This window comes from Rhinatrema bivittatum, unplaced genomic scaffold (assembly GCF_901001135.1).
Source record: "Rhinatrema bivittatum unplaced genomic scaffold, aRhiBiv1.1, whole genome shotgun sequence".
Classification (NCBI taxonomy): Eukaryota; Metazoa; Chordata; class Amphibia; order Gymnophiona; family Rhinatrematidae; genus Rhinatrema; species Rhinatrema bivittatum.
In genome coordinates this window covers 414,803-436,238 of record NW_021820411.1, presented here as the reverse complement: position 1 = coordinate 436,238, position 21,436 = coordinate 414,803, and the positions used below count along the sequence as shown (strand labels likewise).

Sequence of the window (21,436 nt, the reverse complement as noted above, 5' to 3'; positions counted from 1 at the left end):
TCTTCATCACCCATCTCACCTCCAATTCTGGCGTTAGTGACGTTCTCAGTCAGCATTCTAACTCAGGAGTCCTCCATCCCTGCTCCTTCTTTTCTCTGAAGTTCACCCCTGCAGAACCCAACTATGGGATAGGAGATAAGGAGCTCTTGGCCATTAAATTGGCACTGGAGGAATGGCGACAGTGGCAGGAGGGTGCCCAACACCAGATTATCATTTATACAGACCACAAGAACTTAGAACACTTTCACCTTCAGAAGCTCGCTGGTCCCTGTTTTTCACTCATTTTAACTTTGAGATACACTATCATCCCGCCTCCAAGAACATCTGAGCAGATGCTTTATCTTGTTCCTTTGAAAGTGAAGGAGTACTGGAGGAACCACGACATGTAATTGATCCAGCTCGTACACTTCTGGCCTTCTTGTTGACTGTTCCCCCTGGGAAAATGGTTGTTCCATGCCGTCTTCAGCTTAAGGTACTGAAATGGGCTCGTGACTCTCGAATAGCTGAACATCTGGGGCAAGTGAGAACCCTTGTTCTCCAATGGTATTATTGGTGACCCTATATGCAGAGGGATGTGAAAGCCTATGTAGAATCTTGTCCTACTTGTGCTCAACAGAAACCCTTAGTAGGAAGACCTTGGGGACTTTTGCAACCACTACCCTCTCCAGAGGAACCTTGGATGTACATATCCACAGATTTTGTGGTGGAACTTCCCCTATCCGACAGCAACTCCATAATTTGGGTCATTATCGACAGATTTTTGAAGATGGCACACTTTGTTCTGCTCCCCGGCCTTCTCTCTGCAACTGAGTTGGCCTGCCTGTTTGTCTCTCACATATTCCAGATACATGGACTACCCAAACACATAATTTCGGATAGAGGGACACAGTTCATGGCCAAGTATTGGTACTCGCTTTGCCAGAAATTTAATATTGCTCTGGATCATACCACAGCTTATCATCCTCAGGCCAATGGTCAGGCGGAGAGGACCAATCGAACCCTGAAAACTTCCTTAAGGGCTTATAGTAATGAATGTCAGAATAACTGGGCCGCTCATGGGCTGAGTTCTCACATATCTCTCATATTAGCGAGGCCTCACCTTTCCAGATTGTGTATGGGAAACAGCCTTTACCCCTGCTGCCAATAGCACTATCCGTACCATCACCTGCAGCCCAACTCATTGCCCAAGAGCTTCAGGAACTATGAGTACATACTGAAGACATGCTTAACAGAGCAGCACAGAAGGCAGAAAAAGCCACGAATGTGCACTGTCGTCCAGCTCCTCAGTTCAAACCTGGGGATAAAGTATGGTTAAGTACCCATCATAAGAACATAAGAAATTGCCATGCTGGGTCAGACCAAGGGTCCATCAAGCCCAACTTCCTGTTTACAACAGAGGCCAAACCAGGCAGCTCCATCTGCCCTTGATGAGACTAGTACCATGATATGTAGGTCCCTTTCCAGTCTTTCGCCAAGTTGGGGCCCGTGACTTATGAATTATGCCAACCTGCTTCCATGGGCATTCATAATGTTTTTCATGTATCTCTTCTTACATGGGCTTCCAGGAAAACCCCCAAACCACCAGACATCTCGTCCAAAGATCAAATTTACCAAGTAAGGGAAGTGTTGGATGTACGACGAAGAAACAAGAAATGGGAATATCTGCTTTCTTGGGAGGGTTTTGGTCCTGAGGAAAACATGTGGGAACCTGCCTCAAATATCTTAGATAAAAATCTTCTAAAATCTTTTCATGCATCCCATCCCAAGAAGCCGCTTCCCTGAAGACGCAGCCGACCCCCAAAGAATGCTGCCATGCCACACTGGGGACACCAGGTGATTGACTGCTTAAGCACGTGCACACACGCAGCAGTTCGATCTTTAAAGGGCCAGTGGCAGGAAAATTCGGCAGTGCCTCTGAATGATGTCACAGAGCTGCCCCTACTTAAGGGCAGCTCTGTCTCTCACTAGACGCCTCAGCAACAGGTTTCCTTGTGCCCTGTCCTGATGTGTGCTCCTGGTTTGTCTTCTGGTTTGACCTGGTTTGCTCTTCATCTCATCTTGCTTTTTGCCGCCTGCCCTGACTTGGATTGGTTATCGTCTCTCACCTGCTGCCTGCCTAAATTACAGATTGCTTCTCGTCTTGCTGTTTGCCACCTGCCCAGACTTGAATTGGTTATCGTTTTTCTCTTGCTTGCTGCCTGCCCAGACCAGATCTGCTGTTCGCCGCCTGGCCTGACTTGGACTGTTCATCGTCTCTCTTGCTTGCTGCCTGCCCAGACCTTGGATCATCTCACACACTGCTTTTCGATCAGCACCGCCTGCTGATGGTGAGGACCTTCGGGGTTGTTCTTCGGAGGCTGTATCAATCTCATTTCAGCCTAAGGGTCTACCTGATTAACAAAAAGTTCATTTAATGCAGCTTGTGTTGCAATAAACTGTGTACGCTTTTCCACAGCAGGGGTGTGGCAATACCTATGTTTATCGATAAATAATTGTTTCTCCAATCTTAGAATCTCTTTAGCTAAATCTTTTTCCCACTTGGCTGAATATGCTACAATTTCACCTCGAAGCACAGTCTTCGTGGTTTCCCAAAAGAGGACAGGCGAGTTCTGGTGATCACTAATTAAAAATTCAAAAACTTTCCATTTGGCCCTAAGATAATCATGGAATTTATTATCATAGGTAGGAGGGAAATCTCCATCTTTGGGAACAATTTTGGGGAGCAAAACCCTCAACATCCAACCATACTGGGGCATGGTCAGGTATTTCAAGGGGTCCTGTTTCTGAGCCTGTCACTTGGGAAAAATGCTCCCTGGATATTAATAGGCAATCTAATCGAGATTGGCGTCCATGAGCCCAAGAAATGTGAGTATAACCTATCTCTAGGGGATGTAATATCCATCCTCCACACATCCAGCAATTGGAGGTGATGATATAAGTATGGTAAACCTTGTTTTTCAGGCCCCTTAGAAGGAGATTTAGGGGGATATGTTACCAAACGGGGCGCTGCGGAGCGATCCCCGTCGGGGTTTAGTGTGCCCTTGGGCCCCTGGCACGACCCTGCACCAAGGGTAGGTGAGCGTGGACCCGGCCCCCAGCCGGATCTGCATGCCTCGGGAACCAACATGTGGAATGTTGGAGATGAATGGTCTTCCGACCGTTCCCGGCCCTTTCGGACCTGCCGCTGGGATGGCACGAGGCAGCAGGCTGGACACAGGGCGTGGGCAGACGAAGGTCCAAAGCAGGAGACGAAGACTGGGGAACCATAGACGTAGACAGACGCTGAAGCAGGAAACCATGGACGTAGACAGACGTTGAAGCAGGATACCATGGACATAGACTCTGACACAACAGGAAGGGTGACAGTGGCGCCGTCCCTCAGGGCGCCCTACACAGCCAGCACGGCTGGACTGGTCGTGGACCACCCTGTCCCACAACCGCGGGAGTGGAAGCGGAAGCAGCACAGGAAAGGTAATGCTGCAATACGCAGTCCAGGGAATGTACTGCACTCCTGGCAGTCAAAGGTAGGTTGCTGCACTCCTGGCAGCCGAAAGCAGGTGCTGCAATCCTGGCAGCCGAAAGCAGAGTTAAAAACATTAAGGGCAGGAACAAACACTATGGAACGTTGAGGAACATCAGGGCGTGCTAGACACGGACACAAGCTGAAGGGAATCCAGAGGCCAAACGGAGCACTAGAAGCGAAGACAACCAGAGTCTTGTAACGCCATGCAAGGCGAAGTATGAATGCAGAAGCAAGGCTTTTATAGTCCAGAAACAGGCAACTCCCTGGGAGGAGTCTAGATGGTCCACCCCTCGCTGGCCCTATAATTATGGAGAGGAGCCGCGGGCTCGCCCCTTAGGAGAAGGGCGTGGCCGGAACCAGGAAGTCCAAACAAACACAAGCAGCCTACTGAGTTGACAATTTCAATGTATTATTCACTATAATGCCCAGGTTTTTTTCCTGCGTGGTAACTCCTAATATAGAACCTAACCTAGCTATAGCATGGGTTATTTTTCCCTATATGCATCACCTTGCACTTGTCCACATTAAATTTCAACTACCATACAAAGAATCAATCTTTCCATCTCGCATGGTCCTCCTGCATTTTATCACAATCCGCATGAGATTTAACTACTCTGAATAATTTTGTGTCATCCGCAAATTTGTTCACCTTGCTTGTCGTATCCCTTTCTAGATCATTTATAAAAAAAAACAAAAAACCACAAGCAGCCTCAGGCAGGCCCCTGGAACAACGAGGCCTCCCAGGCCCTGGAGCAAATCCTGGACACTTGCTCAAGCGAGGCCCTGGCTTCAGAGCGGCCTCCAAAGGAAAAGGCAAGATGCCTCCTGAGGGGCAGCCACAGGAGGGATCGTAACAGAATGCATGTCCAATCCAGAGTCAAAAACTGTATTAACTCACCCCCCTCCCTCCAAACCAGGATAGGCATAAGGTTAAAAAACAAAAGAATATTAAGAATCTTAACAATAAAGGAGTGGGAATATACAGTATATTGGGAGTATAAATGCTACCTAAAAGAACCGGTTTATCAAAAATCTTTGCTTCCTCAAATATGAATTGTCCCTCAAGGTCTGCGAAAATATTTTGTTAAATTTTTATTAAATAAAATGGCTACCCCACTTTTACGCTTTGTGCAAGATGCAGAATATCTCACCCACCCAGTGCCTTTTAAGCTTTGAATGTTTCAAATCAGGTAGGTCTCTTGTAAAAAGAGCTATATCCGTGTGGAATCTACACATAGCCTGCAGTAACTTGTAACGTTTGGCTGCAGAGCCTGTACCGCACACATTCCAAGTTAAACACTTAAGGGGTATTACCATAGATCTGTTTTAAAACATTTAACACATGAAAAAACAGAAATTGCAAAAATATATGTAGACAAGCCCCAGATTAGGCTCATCCGCATCATCTATCACAGCTGAAAAATCCCTTGCCATCAAAGATCTCAGAGCAAAATTCTATGACCCCTGTGTCTGACTATTCACAATGATAAAATATACATAGAAACATAGAAATGACGGCAGAAGAAGACCAAACGGTCCATCCAGTCTGCTCAGCAAGCCCCACACTTTTTTTTTTCTCTTTTCTCATACTTATCTGTTACTCTTGGCCCTTAGTAACCTTTTGGTTCTATTTCCCTTCCACCCCCACCATTAATGTAGAGAGCGGTGTTGGAACTGCATCTAAGTGAAATATCAAGCTTGATTAGTTAGGAGTAGTAACCGCCGCAATAAGCAAGCTACACCCATGCTTATTTGTTTACCCAGACTAAATAATCCAGTCCTTCAAAAACGAATACTCCAAAGTCCCAGAACTTCCAACAGTTTAACCTACAGTAAGTAACCTCCTTCCCTAAGATCGTTAGCTCAGTAACAGCAGAAAACCAGAAACAAAAAAAAAAAGATCATCTTAACACCCTGTCACTTAAAGTGAAAAGACAGGGAACCCTGATGTGAGAAAAAAAAATCTCCTATACTGTGAGGACCCTCCCTCCACCATAAATCAAGAAATATTCACAATGGAGTAATAAAGAGAACAGCATCTTGAAACTATAATACCGCTCTGTGCTCAAAAATTCAAAAGCACAGAGATGTGACCTGAAGAGTCTCAGCTCAAGGAGAATAAAAAGAGTCAACTAGTGTCCAGGTTTTGTAAAAACAGATGCACTTCTTCAGTGGTATTTTTACCATTGTGAAAAACCTTTAACTTTGCTGGAAACAAACGGGCAGATCTCATTTGTTTTTTTTGTTGAGTTGGGCACAGCCCGGCGCAAACTCTTTCTGCTTAGCAGAATAATTCTGAAAAAGGAGTACTTTTACCCCTGTTAAGCTGGAGTTTCTTTTGTTGGCGATAAGCTCTTAAGATCTCCACTTATGAACAAAATTGAGCACTTTAAAAATAATGACCCAAGGTCTTAAATTGTTGGAGGGGAGAGGAGTCAGCTGGCTTAAGTGGGGTGCGCTCTCAGTTCGGAGTGGGCCATGTTTTCTATCCACGTTTGTAACTGCATGGCTAACCATCCCTCTGAAGTTGACTCCGGGATTGCTACTGCTATAAGATTGAGACCAATTCTCAAGGTCGTCTACTTTCAGGGCCAAGGAATCATTTTACTTTTTGGCAGCATCAAGAGCAGATTTTAAGGTACTCATTGTATCTTTGACATCAGATATCCACTCTTCTGCTCCTTGTAATTGCTCCTTAAAGTCAATAAATTGAGCTAAGGCCCAACAATTGTGTCGAGATACACTAAAACTTCCCCTCCAACTCTTTCAGAATGGCTGCCGCAACATCACCACTAATGAACCAAGACCCTCAGAACTGGGGCTTAACTCTGTGGCATCGGCCATTTTGAGGCTGCTTTTCTTCGGCTTGTCCTTTACTTTCTGGGATGTTTTGGAAGCCATGGCTGCCCAGTACATCCAAAAAATAAGTAACTAGAGAAGCACCTAGGTTGCAGCAGTTAAACCAAGGAAATTTGGTAGGTCATTTGCCGATTTAGCGGCTCTACTGGCAAATTTAGGAGGGAGGGCCCTTGGAGAGAGAAAGCAGCTCATCTTCTCTCTTTCAAGGCATCAAAGACCACCAGTGCAAGGGCATTACAGCCTTACCCCCTCCTCTCCTCCCAGACCTCCCCATACACAATTAAAAATGATGCACTTATAGTAGAGCTTGTGAAAAGGGGCATTCTCAGGTAAAAATAATCACTTACAATATTTACATGCACTGCTATGGTGCCAACCAGAAAACTCTGGAAGATGCTTGGAACTCATATGGTATTAGGCCTGTTATAAAATGTTTTTGGAATGAGCTTGACACTCAGAAAGCTATGAATAAGCTGGATTACTATTACAATATATCAAAAGCGTACTAACTTCCAGCTCTCAAACAATAACAAACCTACCTATGAATAGGCAACACTGCAAATATTACACCAGGCCTAAAACACCAATACACCTCCTATTAGGAAAACAGAACAAGCCAGGCTGCTATACATCTCTAAACAGAAACTATACACTTGCAGAATATCCCATTTTGATCATACATGCAATGTACAGACAGACCATCACCAAATACAGAATGGAGACCATAAAATAAAAATAGAAATGTGCAGACTAAAACTAAACTGGCAACCACAACCAGCCAGATTGTATGCAATGCAACAATGGAAAAACAGAATCATCACCATTTCTCATAAGACATCAAACAACATTAAAAACATAAAACAATCATAACAGTAAAACCATGCTAATAAAAAATATTTCAAAACAGCTAACAAATAGAATAAGAGGAAAGGCAGGATAAATATATTTCAAAACAGCAAATACAATAAACAACTACCAATAATTAAAACTAATAAAGATTTTTAAAAATTCCCCACTCTCCATACCTGAGAACTTTTCATTTATACTCACCCTTAGATTATCATGCATTAATGACAGGTGGGGGTGGGGGCTCTTCTCTTTCACACACACACACACACACATGCACACAAGCTTCTTTTCTCTCTCACACAGAGATACACAAACATGTTATTGCTCTCTCTCTCTCACACATGCACGCACACTCATGCTCTACTCTCTCTCTCTCTCTCCCACACACGCTGTTACCTTGCTCCATGCCTTATGGCCTCCAGGCCTTCTACCTTGCTCTGTGGCCTACTCAGAACTTACCTTGCCTTGTGGCCTCTGGGCCTGGTCTTACTTTAGACCTTTCTCTGTGACCTACTCAGGCCTTACCTCAACTAGTGGCCTCTGGGTTTTATGTTAGTGGTCTATGGTCCTTCTCTATTGCTGCCTTTGGGCCTCAGTGTTGTGTGTTGTCTTGTCTAGTCCTTGTCTGGTCTTGTCCTGGTCTGTCTTGTCGAGTCCTGCCCTTGTCTAATCTTGTCCTGCCCTGACCAGTCCAGTTCCTAGTATCCATTCCCTACCTTGCTAGTGCCTTGCCTTGCCCCACTCTGTATTCAGTCCCAGTCTCTGCTCAGTATCCTGCCCAAGCTCTGTTGACCCATCCTGTGGAGGATGGACATTCCTGTACTCCCACTTTCAGTACGCCCCTAAGGAACCAGTACATTCCTCTGAAAATTTCCACTAATAAAACCCAATAGGCTTTACACTTTAGTCAACCTGGTGCCCAGTCAAAGTGCAGCTTTTTCCTTTGGGATTGGGAGAAAAGACAAAACAAGGAACAGGGAAGATGGAAGATGGAAGAGTGGGAACAGGAGATGTAAGGTGGGGAGGGTGAATAATCTGTAGTAGAGAGGTCCGTCAGAAGTATAAAGGTTAGGTGATACCAAGTCAAAAGTCTCAACAGGCCTAGTCACTGCTGTAGGAAGATATGTTGGGTATGGTCGTTATCTGCTGTCAAATTCTATGCTCTTTGTGTCTATGAAGCACTAGATGCACACTGCCTTACTTTTCCCTGGTATAATGTACACCTTTACTGTCATCACCACCCCCCCCCCCTCACACACACACACACAAGCGATTCTTTGCACAGAATGAGCAAGTACAAAAGGGTGTGGGATCAAACAAAAGCAGAACATTCCTACACCGTATGCGTGAATGAGGCGGGATACCCTGACAAGTTATTCAGGTTTCAAGCACTTACTGAAGACAGCGTGTGGGGAGGAGATTTCATGCCCACTTTTTCCTGCTCTTTAAAAGAATTGTGTTTCTTTTTTAAGAGAAATGGCAATGCACTACTCTACATATGACTTCCTTCGTGTGATGGAGAGAATTGAGGGCCTCCAGCTCTCACTACTCTTTGATCTGAGGAGACAGCACTCACAATGCTAGGAACCTTTTTTGAGGAGGCAGGGTGCATGCACTACTGTGATCAGGTGAAGAACTACCTGTCTACCTGAGTGCTGCACTCATACACACCCCTACCACCACAAGAGCATACATCCCTCTTCCTGTCTTCTCTCCCCCCACCTTCCATCTGTGCTCTATACCAAAGGTTCCCAACCTGCGATCCACCAGACCATCCCAGGGGCTCCTCCAGAAGGGATGCAAGAAAGTTTTTGGCTGGGGAGAAAATGAGTGGGCTGCTGCTACCTGTGATTAGTTGAGCTGCTGCCACAGGCCAGGAGAGTGAGCTTAGGGCCTAGGACATTGCTGTAGACCAGGGAAAGAAGGGACAGAGAGGGGCCATTTGTGTCCATTTGAAGCCTCAAACTGCACTGCCGCATGTTTAGCAGAGGTCGGAAAAAGAGAGACCGATTGCAGCCCTTGAGAATCACAAACGCCACTGCTGCACTTTGTGAGGATGTGAGGGAAGAGAGGGGCTGAATGCGGCTGTCAGAACTTTTGCAACTTTGAAAGGAGAGCAAGGCTGGGTTATCACAGTGGTGAGAAACATTTCCGAGAAGAGCCACTGGCCAGACAGAGCGAGGAGGGGGGAGCTGACCAGAAAAGTGAGTAGAATGGCTGAAAGGGAGAAAAGAGGAAATGGGACTGTGGCTGATGGCATGAGGGGAAAGAGAGAGGAATGAGACAGGAATGAAGGATAAAGAGGGAGACAGGATCAGGAATCCATGGTTGACCAGGTTAAGGGAGAGTGGGCGGCAGCCGATTAGGGAAGAGGAGAGGACCTGCAGGAATCATGCTGGACAGAGGTAGCGAGAAAGAGAGGGACAGAGGACCACATTGGTTCAGGAGGGAAGAAGGGAAAGACGATCGGCAGGAATCAAGGAGGAGGGAGGATGGGACAGCAGCCAGTTGTAGACACGACATTAAGCACAAACGCTATTCAGTGGGACACACAGACAAGCAGAGATCTCATGAGCCTCCTTCCCTTTGAAAGCTGGGCTATTCTTTTGCTTTTTCTAAAACGTCAATTATTAAGTGACTGACATTTTCTGTATCGTAAAAGAAAACAATAAAGTATAAGAGAAAAGCAGACTAAAAGGGGTCATTTTTCAGGGTTGGTAGGTTTCAAAGGTTTTTAGGTGGGCAAGCAGCTGTTTATCCCTGAAAATTGCCATCCCCCACCACTTACCTGTGTATGAACCCCATGCATACTTTAACCTGCGGGGGATAAAAGGAGCAGGGCTGGCACGTGCAGGGATTTAATTCTGAAATCCTTCCTGCAAGTACTTTGCCCCTGCTTCTAAGCAGATGAACTCCGCGGGCAGTTTCCCGGTGTTGGACTTTCTCTCAGGGTCACAACAAGTTCCCTACCTGGAATTTTTTATTTTTTTTTTAACTTGCTTCCTCTTCCCCATTGCAGCTGGACTGGGAAAATGACCTCAACCTTCAATTATGAGGGTAATCCTTAAATAGCCTTGCAAACTGCCCTCCCTATGAGGTGAATCTTGAGACCCGCGCGGGAGCAGATCTGCGCGCGTTATAAAATTGGCTATAGGTGAATTCACGTGCGCAGGATTTTACATTGATGCGCCCATGTGCGCACAAATGCCGCCTGGAACGCGTAAGTGGGGGGGATTTTAGTAGCTATGCACATGGGTGCAAGAGCCCATTTTCCCAGTTTGCCCCAGTAAAGCAGAGGACTTCCTGGTGTATAAACTGTCTAAATAAATAAGGAAATAATCTCCCTATCTAACTTGCCTCATTAGTCCCGACCCTTAAAACCCCACTGACTCGCCTATTTTTTTTTTATTACATGACTTACATGTTGTCCCTAGCAGAAGTAACGTTACACGGTAGGGGATTCCGGCGCATGCTTACGCGCAGACTTCACGGTATAGATTCGGCCTGCCCATGCCCCGCCATTTTTTGTGTTCATACCAGGAGATACGCGTGTTCTCCCTGTGCGGCGCGCACCGGGCCACGTCACGCACATATCTCCGGGCTTTGGCGCGCAGTGCTTTTAAAATCCATCAGTTAGTATTCAGTTTAGATTAGTGGTTTACACATTATGAATGGTTCTGGAGTGCATCTCATTGTTTCTTTTGTTTTGGTGAGCAAAAAATGAAAAAGAATTATGTGGGCGTCCCCCAAACTTTTTGAAGCTGAAAAAGGAGTCCGTGTTCCCGGAAAGACTGGGAGCCCCTGCTCCTTCTACCGTCTGTAACTGTTTTATCGTGCCAGGCTTGTACGCTGTGTTGCACGTGCACTGCACACTGAGAATGGCTTCTACACCTCAGCAGCCATAGGAAGGATTGGACCATGTGATGCTCTTTATGACATCATTGCTCAAACAGACCAATCAGGTCAGGTGTTTGTGTCTGTTTTATTGGCCCCTAACATCATGGTTATTCTAAGGAGGGTTGGGAAATTCTAAAAGCACCATATAAAGACATTTTAAAAATGATAAATTAGATAGATTTATTTTTCATTTGTCCTGTAGTTCTTTCAATCTCTTTCTTCTTTCAGCTCACTTGGAACCAGTGCTGGAACGCTGGCGCCATTAGACTACAACCCGGGACGCCTTCCCTGAAGAGGTGCACATGTGCCAATGAGCCACCAGTCTGGCCCGGTTTAATTATAAGCCAAGTGAAATACTCCTACAGCTCATCAAGTATTCGTGCACTTATAAAATAATGCAGCACGAGCAGTTTTCTTTTAACAGATTTTGCTTTGGTTAAAAAAAAAAAAAAAAAGGGATGGGATAAAACACAGAGGATACCTAGATGCGAAGAAGGGGAAAATCAGAGATCAACTGAGGTCTTTGGCACAGCAGCATGAATGAAACAGAGACAGAAGAAATGAGCCTCATGATCCGTATCTGCCATTAGATTCTCTTTCCGTGTATCACACATGTTGCAGGTGTCTGGGATGCAGTGCAATCGCCATTCGTTTCTGTAATAAATGAATGGGCAGCTCAACCAGGCAAGAAGAATGTTAACTTCTTGTTATTGAATAAACACCGGTAGGGGGTAGCCTGATTTTTTAAGAACTGTCTTCAGAAGGAAATAATTATCCCATGAGACTTAACTCGTTGTTTTTGTCTCTCATGGAGCACTCAGCATTCAAGCCTTATTCATACCTGTCAGGTCCAAACTAAACTCTTAGCCTATGGTCAGCTTAGTAGAGGGGGACTTCATGGGTCAGTCGATTATTCTAGCAGGAACTTGAAGTTTGCACTCATAGAGGAGAGCAGACCCTAGCAGCACTGCAGAGATGTATCTCAAAACAAAAAGAAGCACTACGTTCTCCATGTTAGATGCTCAAACGTCTTCACAAGAGGTCTGTCAAACAATTCCACAAACCTGGAAGCATTTTGAACCTTTCTAATACAAGGTGGACTTGAAAAGGTGGCGTCAGATTTTGGACAAAATTCAAAGCAGGTTGTTGGATTGCAGCTCACTTTCCCTTTAAAAAAAAAAAATCAAAGCGAATTTTTTCAGGTTACTTACGAATGTTCAGCATATTTGCCAGCAAAAATCTGACGAATCTGGGGTTAAAATCCCAAAATTCCATCCAGCTCCAACTGGCCAAATTCTGCTGGGTTCAAGTTTGCCTTCCAGTGGTTCCTGCAGCTCTAGTTACTACAAATGGTGGCAGGCAAATGGGCTTTCAGAACTTTGCTCCATTTTATTTCCATTGTCTTTTTTCACTTACGCTGAGCTGAATGACAAAATGACAAAATATGGTCAGGCCCACTTCCAGGATACTGATCTTACTGTAACTATCAGAGCCAGCGAGCTTACAAGCCGATTCAGTAAAGTTCGCGGAAGAGCGGACGAACGCCTGCTCTCCCGGCGCGCGCACCGGCCACTCGCCGGTGCGCGCAATTCAGTATTCAAAATAGGTGGTGCAGTAGAAACGGGGAAAAGGAGGCGCTAGGGACACTAGCGCATCCATATCGCCTCCTTTTAGCCCCGGAGCGCCAGCTGTCAGCGGGTTTGACAGCCGACGCTCAATTTTCTTTTTACTTTTTACACCCTTCGGGACCTCCGACTTAATATCGCTATGATATTAAGTCAGAGGGTGCACAGAAAAGCAGTTTTTACTGCTTTTCTGTGCACTTTCCCGGTGCCGGCAGAAACTAGCGCCTACCTTTGGGTAGGCGCTAGTTTCTTAGAGTAAAATGTGTGGCTTACTGAATCGCGTGGGAATACCTAATAGGGTCATCAACATGCATCAACATGAGGGCGCTGTTAGGTTCGGGGGGTTGGACGCGCGTTTTCCTCCCCTTACTGAATAAGGGGTAAGGGAAAACGCCAAGAGCAGGCTAACAGTGAGCTCCATGAGAGCACACTGTACTGTATCGGCCTGTTAGCTCTTTATCATTGAATTTGATATGTGCTGCCTAGGTGCGCTTTTATAAACTGCCTTGCGCCTTCCATTGAGGTCTGTGGGGGTGGTATAACATTTCTATAAACAAAAGAAATAAATACATCATTCACACAACATTCTTCAAGGTTTAGGTAATTTGTTCCATGTTAAAGCTGTTTATTGCTTAGACTTTATGTTTACTGGCTTTCCGTTTGTGCAAGAAGTTTTGTTTCTGATGTCAAAATTGCCATCACTTGTTTTGCACAATTATGTATGTGTTAATGTTACCTTTTATTGGATTATTTATTATTAGGAGCATTATTTGTGGAGCAACATTTAATAATTATGGACTAAAAGTGCATGTTTTATGGAAGCTATGCCCCCAATACAGGAAAAAAAAAAGAGCAAAAGGAAGAAAGTTATTAAGAACTGCTCTGCTGGGTTGGTCCTGATACCATCCGGCCCAGCCTGTTCTCTCCGACAGGATCAAGCAGTGAGCGCTGCACAGGGCATGTGCAGAGACGTCTGTTCACCGGTGCATACTTCCAGCTCAAGTATGCAGAGCTGCGTGGGGCGATGTCCCTGCCCTCCTGTGTTTAATGCTCTGTGATTCACCTGGCCTTCTCAGTTTGTGAGTAAGAAGTGTGGCTCTTAAAGGAGCACCGTGCTGGCGTCTTGAAAGAATGTTGTTGGTTTTTCAAGAATGCATGAGAAAAGGAATCTTAGACTCAAAAAGGGGTGACTTGCAAGCTCATTTGAGGGAGAGTTAAATGACAGGTGTACTGATCGTCTGGCCCGTGGAACACTCTGTCTTCCAAAACCTGAAGTGTAGCTGAATTGCTGAACGCTTTCCAGGTATAGATCACAGGACGTTCACTCACTACTTCTGTATGACCTCGGTGAATACGTCCTGCTGCTGTAGATGAATTAAACAAATCTTTATGCAGAATGGATCCAGCACGAGAGCCTCAGAAAGACTGCAGCATAAACCGTGCTCTTCTTCCCAGTAACTTGCCTTTTCCGCAAGGTCTTCAGTTTAACGTTGCCAGGTCTTCAAGTTAAACACTGCCTAATATTATATTTATATTCCGAAGGATAAGCTGAGAGCACAGCACAGTGCAAGCATTTGAATGAAACTAGAGATTAACTTTTAGTACAATATTATCTGCAGGTTAGGAATCTGATCTATCATATTTTTGATACAGGATATAATCCCTGTGTTAATACAGCTAGTAGGAGCCGGCATAGTTTTTGATTACTGAAATAGAATATATTCAAGGTGCATTGTTTAGCCAGGTGAAATTAACTCTCTGGCGGCAATTCTTCTTTGTTAGTGGAAGCAATCAGTTTGTACCAGTAACTGAGCACTCAGAAGTGTTCCCAAAGCAGGAGCAAGTTATTTATTAATTTTGCATTAATTTTTCCTTTTTTTTTTTTTTAACTCACCCATAAGCCAAGAAAGCCTCTGGGCACAGGGTACCAGCCCTGCATATGTGATGAGCTTACGCCAGTCACTAACAGTATCCCTATATGATTTTTTGCGTTCTTCAACGCTTTTTAGTAAGTGTCCAGAATATGGATTAAAAGGACTATTGGAAGCTTTGGATTTTGTTAGAATATGGATTATGGAATTGGGATTTGTTGTAACAAAATCAGAAAAGGAACTGATTGCTTGAGGTAAGTTAGGTGCTGGAAGTGGGAGTGAAGCAAAATCGGTTGAGAAGCTTTCTATTTTTTCTTTGAAGTGTTGAGCTATTTTATTGCAAAAATCTTTGATAAAAGATGTGACTGAGTTTTGGGGTGTGGATGTTAAAGATTTTACAATACTGAACAGAGTTGAGAATTACCATTTGCTGTATGGATTTTGGATGCCTAGAACATTTTTTGGTGTGGTCAATTTATTTTTTATAATGAATATAAATATTCATTCAGTATAATAGGCTTGTTTGCTTATGGGTAATGGATTCCTGCGCCAGCGGTGTTCTAGGTTTTGTAGTTTTTGTTTCATGTAACGTAAGGATCTGAATACCAAGGTGAGCTGGTTTTGGGCAGGTTCTTTCAAGGTGTCAAAGGGGCTAAGATATTCATGTTATTTTCTATATTTGAGTTCCAGTATAGAAGTATGGAATCAGAATCTTTATGAGGGTTCGAGATGATGCTTGGTAATATGGATTCAATGAATGAGTCTGGGTTGACTCTTTTGCATCATGTCAGAGGCTTATTAATAGAGCTGAAAGAAGAATAGTTATGAAGGTGTGGTTTAATATTTCTTGTTAACTTAATCATAAAGTGATCCGACCAAGGTACTGGAGAAATATCAGCAGATAGGTCAAGGCAAGATTGGTTGTAGAAGACTTGATCTAAAGTATTGCCGTGTTTGTGGGTGGGGTTGTTGATTAGTTTGGAGAAGTCAAGGCCTGATAAGGCATCTATTAGATTGGAGACAGACAGTTGAGAGTGTTGACTATTGAAATGCAGGTTGAAGTCACCTGCAATCATTGTATTAGAGAGCTCAGTGGGAAGGGTAATGATGGTTTCAAGGAAAGGAGATATAGTATGTGCAAGCGTACCAGGAGGACTGTACATGAGACAAATGTTTAATATGGAAGTACGTAGATATTAAAAGCATTTCAACAGATTCATCCAACTGAGGAAAGGCCTTCTTGCTCGGAGATAAGGTTAATTTGACAATTGCTAAGAGACCTCCTCCTCTACGATTGAGACGTGGTTGAAAGAAAAAAGTGTAACCATCAGAGATTGTTTAAAATGACCATGTCATGTTCATATAACCATATTTCGGTAATAAGGATAATATCAGGGGTGTGTTCAGAAATGAAGTCATAAATTATGGGTGTCTTCTTCCTGAGAGATTGTACATTAAAAAGTAACATCGTAAAAGAAGTCAATAAGAGGGCTGTAGTTTCAGAAGCTGAGACGGCTGAGGGTATGGAGGATAAATACCGTGGTTGAGGTGAATGACGAGCTGGGTGCAGAGAGCTGTATCTTCTATTGCCTTTGACGACAGGGATATCCATTTTTTGATGATGGTGTAGTGGAGAGATGGAAACTGAAACAAATAAAAGAAGTTAAAGTTAAATGTACTGATATTGTATGTATACAAATACTATACAAATCACATTTTATCGGACTCAATCTTGTTACATTGTAAATAAGTTGCTGTCAGTTAAATCCCCCTCTTCTCACCTCCAACTCCCAGTTATTTATTTCCCTGTTTTATTGTAACTGTCACTCTCCTTACAATGCTCTTGTTACAGTTTTTTGAGTTATTTCTTATCTTGCACACTTTGTTAAATGTAAACCGGTTTGATGTGATCCATGTCATGAAAGCCGGTATAGTAAAAATAATAAATAAATAAAAATAATAAAGGTACGCACGAAGGGGCGAGCCCCTAAAGCCAACGCCTCCTGATGACGTCGGAGGTAGGGCGGGTCTGGCCTGCGTGGCTTAGGGGGAGCTGCAGATGACTGGCAGCTGAAGTTTAAAGCAGCGAGTCCTGAAAACTCCCGCGCTGAAGCTGGGAGCAGAAACGATGGTAGGTGACAGCAGATGGAGGCAGGATTGGGAATAATTTCTATCTCGCGTTGGGAGGGTATGTTACAGATTCTTTAAAGTTAGCCCTCAGCTATCACCTGGCGATCAAGAGATACTGAAGAGCTGACTTGGGCTGTGAAGAACCTGCAGATTTTATTATCAATGGGTTATCTGTTAACACTGCTAATCCCAATCAAGGCTTGGAGTTCTGTGATATATGGGTGGTGTTCCCATTAATTGTGGGTGGTTATGAAAATATTTATATGATATGGTAGTGCTATTATCGAATGGTTACTATATTATACTGTTAAAGATAATATGTAAAATTCATTAAAAACTACAAAAAGCACAAATGTAAGGTGTTGAGTATATTTATTTGACACGTGTATGTATTTAGGTTATCCATACTCTCTACTGAGGTTTTTCTTTATTATTGAGATCCCATGTTTGTGCTGGGTGTTCCACATTTTTGGTGAGCCAAATCATCATTATGATTCCAGGGCTGTTTCTGTCATCTCCCCATTTGATGGCTTTCAGTACCTTGAGAGGTTTTGATGTTTTCCCATCCTATAAAGGTACTCCAGTGTTTTCTTTCAGTGTTCTCCATGTGGACTTAATAGGGGATGGATGGATCCTTCTGTAATTCCCCTGTTTTGCTAATTTTGGCTTCCCTGCTGTCATTTTTCTCCATCTAGCACCTTCTGGAGGTATTTGATCTAGAGTGTGGTCACTGAGATTGTGATCAACAGCATCAGGGGCCCTGGAAGAGAAATCTTCCTCCCCATCTGAAGCTAAACCAAGACTTGTGGCACCCCTAGTCTAGGATAAAGCACCAAAAGAGGGGATCCACTACACAAACAAAAGTAAAAGTGCAAACAAACAATTACAGATCAATCAAATCATAAATCAATCACACTACAGAATTGAATAATAGCGACTAAAACAATAAGCAATAGTCAACATTCATTAGTGCTGTTCTGAAAATAAAATCAAATATAAAATTAGCAGTGTAAGCATTACCTTCCTTACCAATATCGCAAAAATATTACCTTAGAATAAATGTTTTTGGAAGCTTGCAAAAATAGACATGCTTTGACAAGCTTTGCAAAAAAACAAAAACTCCCTCACTGCATAAATTTCCTGTGGCAATTTATTCCTTAACGAATGCACATTTCCTGGTGATAACAAGACAATCAGCCTTTACATTCCTCTTTCCTGCTAGCACAAAGTGGCTGCTCCCATCGGCAAAGATGAACTGTCATCCAATCAGGCGAGCGCAGAATCCTGCTGAGCCTTTTACCGGGGGATTGTTTCCATCTCTCCTGGTCAGGCCGCCTGGAATTTTCAGCAAGGAGTTTCCCTTGAAGAATGAGAATGGCATGAAAGTAAAATTGGTTTGTTGGGTGAGACTACCACGTGGGGGAAAGAAACTCTTATCAGTTGCATTGCTGCTGGTGAAGAAGGAGGTGATACATTACAGGAGAACCTTGCAAGACTGGAAGATTGGGCATCCAAATGGCAGATGAAATTTAATGTGGACAAGTGCAAGGTGATGCATATAGGGAAAAATAACCCTTGCTGTAGTTACACAATGTTGGGGTCCATATTAGGAGTTACCACCCAGGAAAAAGATCTAGGCGTCATAGTGGATAACACATTGAAATCGTCGGCTCAGTGTGCTGCAGCAGTCAAAAAAGCAAACAGAATGTTAGGAATTATTAGGAAGGGAATGGTTAATAAAAGGGAAAATGTCATAATGCTTCTGTATTGCTCCATGGTGAGACCGCACCTTGAATACTGTGTACAATTCTGGTCGCCACATCTCAAAAAAGATATAATTGCGATGGAGAAGGTACAGAGAAGGGCAACCAAAATGATAAGGGGAATGGAACAGCTTCCGTATGAGGAAAGGCTGAAGAGGTTAGTGTTATGATTCCTGCCCGCGGTGCCCATCCCTCCTATACTGCTTGTTACCAATGCGGCTCGGAGCCACAGTCAGCTTGTCTTCTTCACCAGCAGCCTCACAGATCTCTCTGCCGCGGCTCGCGGGTCCTCTCCAGCAGCCCCACAGATCTCTCTGCCGCGGCTCGCGGGTCCTCTCCAGCAGCCCCACAGATCTCTCTGCCGCGGCTCGCGGGTCCTCTCCAGCAGCCTCACAGATCTCTCTGCCGCGGCTCGCGGGTCCTCTCCAGCAGCCCCACAGATCTCTCTGCCGCGGTTCGCGGGTCCTCTCCAGCAGCCTCACCGATCTCTCTGCCGCGGTTCGCGGGTCCTCTCCAGCAGCCTCACAGATCTCTCTGCCACGGCTCGCGGGTCCTCTCCAGCAGCCCCACAGATCTCTCTGCCGTGGCTCGCAGGTCCTTTCCAGCAGCCTCACAGATCTCTCTGCCGCGGCTCGCAGGTCCTTTCCAGCAGCCTCACAGATCTCTCTGCCGCGGCTCGCGGGTCCTCTCCAGCAGCCTCACAGAGGCTCGCAGGTCCTCTCCAGCAGCCCCACAGATCTCTCTGCCGCAGTTCACAGGTCCTCTCCAGCAGCCTCACAGAGGCTCGCAGGTCCTCTCCAGCAGCCCCACAGATCTCTCTGCCGCGGCTCGCAGGTCCTCTCCAGCAGCCCCACAGATCTCTCTGCCGCGGCTCGCAGGTCCTCTACAGCAGCCCCACAGAGGCTCGCGGGTCCTCTCCAGCAGCCTCACAGATCTCTCTGCCGCGGCTCGCGGGTCCTTTCCAGCAGCCCCACAGATCTCTCTGCCGCGGCTCGCGGGTCCTCTCCAGCAGCCCCACAGAGGCTCGCAGGTCCTCTCCAGCAGCCTCACAGATCTCTCTGCCGCGGCTCGCGGGTCCTTTCCAGCAGCCCCACAGATCTCTCTGCCGCGGCTCGCGGGTCCTCTCCAGCAGCCCCACAGATCTCTCTGCCGCGGCTCACGGGTCCTTTTCAACAGCCCCACAGATCTCTCTGCCGCGGCTCGCGGGTCCTCTCCAGCAGCCCCACAGATCTCTCTGCCGCGGCTCGCGGGTCCTCTCCAGCAGCCCCACAGATCTCTCTGCCGCGGCTCGCGGGTCCTTTTCAACAGCCCCACAGATCTCTCTGCCGCGGCTCGCAGGTCCTCTCCAGCAGCCCCACAGATCTCTCTGCCGCGGCTCGCGGGTCCTCTCCAGCAGCCCCACAGAGGCTCGCGGGTCCTCTCCAGCAGCCCCACAGATCTCTCTGCCGCAGCTCACGGGTCCTTTTCAACAGCCCCACAGATCTCTCTGCCGCGGCTCGCAGGTCCTCTCCAGCAGCCCCACAGATCTCTCTGCCGCGGCTCGCAGGTCCTCTCCAGCAGCCCCACAGAGGCTCACGGGTCCTCTCCAGCAGCCCCACAGATCTCTCTGCCGCGGCTCGCGGGTCCTCTCCAGCAGCCCCACAGAGGCTCGCGGGTCCTCTCCAGCAGCCCCACAGATCTCTCTGCCGCGGCTCGCAGGTCCTCTCCAGCAGCCCCACAGAGGCTCACGGGTCCTCTCCGGCAGCCCCACAGATCTCTCTGCCGCGGCTCGCAGGTCCTCTCCAGCAGCCCCACAGATCTCTCTGCCGCGGCTCGCAGGTCCTCTCCAGCAGCCCCACAGATCTCTCTGCCGCGGCTCGCGGGTCCTCTCCAGCAGCCCCACAGATCTCTCTGCCGCGGCTCGCGGGTCCTTTCCAGCAGCCCCACAGATCTCTCTGCCGCGGCTCGCGGGTCCTCTTCAACAGCCCCACAGATCTCTCTGCCGCGGCTCGCAGGTCCTTTCCAGCAGCCCCACAGATCTCTGCCGCAGTTCACAGGTCCTCTCCAGCAGCCCCACAGATCTCTCTGCCGCGGCTCGCGGGTCCTCTCCAGCAGCCCCACAGATCTCTCTGCCGCGGCTCGCGGGTCCTCTCCAGCAGCCCCACAGATCTCTCTGCCGCGGCTCGCGGGTCCTTTTCAACAGCCCCACAGATCTCTCTGCCGCGGCTCGCAGGTCCTCTCCAGCAGCCCCACAGATCTCTCTGCCGCGGCTCGCGGGTCCTCTCCAGCAGCCCCACAGATCTCTCTGCCGCGGCTCGCGGGTCCTCTCCAGCAGCCCCACAGATCTCTCTGCCGCGGCTCGCGGGTCCTCTCCAGCAGCCCCACAGAGGCTCGCGGGTCCTCTCCAGCAGCCCCACAGATCTCTCTGCCGCGGCTCGCAGGGTCCTCTCCAGCAGCCCCACAGATCTCTCTGCCGCGGCTCGCAGGTCCTCTCCAGCAGCCCCAACAGATCTCTCTGCCGCGGCTCGCGGGTCCTCTCCAGCAGCCCCACAGATCTCTCTGACGTGGCTCGCGGGTCCTTTCCAGCAGCCCCACAGATCTCTCTGCCGCGGCTCGCAGGTCCTTTTCAACAGCCCCACAGATCTCTCTGCCGCGGCTCGCAGGTCCTCTCCAGCAGCCCCACAGATCTCTCTGCCGCGGCTCGCAGGTCCTTTTCAACAGCCCCACAGATCTCTCTGCCGCGGCTCGCGGGTCCTCTCCAGCAGCCTCACAGATCTCTCTGCCGCGGCTCGCGGGTCCTCTCCAGCAGCCCCACAGATCTCTCTGCCGCGGCTCGCGGGTCCTCTCCAGCAGCCCCACAGATCTCTCTGCCGCGGCTCGCGGGTCCTTTTCAACAGCCCCACAGATCTCTCTGCCGCGGCTCGCGGGTCCTCTCCAGCA

General features: G+C 46.8%; 1 protein-coding gene across 1 annotated transcript in view; it reads right to left on the bottom strand.

The window, feature by feature from the left end:
* The window catches only part of VSIG1 (V-set and immunoglobulin domain containing 1), a gene marked incomplete at its 5' end in the record, with an annotated part of 194,121 nt that overhangs the window by 159,694 nt on the left and 12,991 nt on the right, over window positions 1-21,436 (bottom strand). Inside the window, one exon of the mRNA XM_029586037.1 lies at window positions 16,163-16,268. Within this exon, the coding sequence (XP_029441897.1) occupies window positions 16,163-16,268 (106 nt within the window). The remainder of the gene's footprint in view (window positions 1-16,162; window positions 16,269-21,436) is intronic.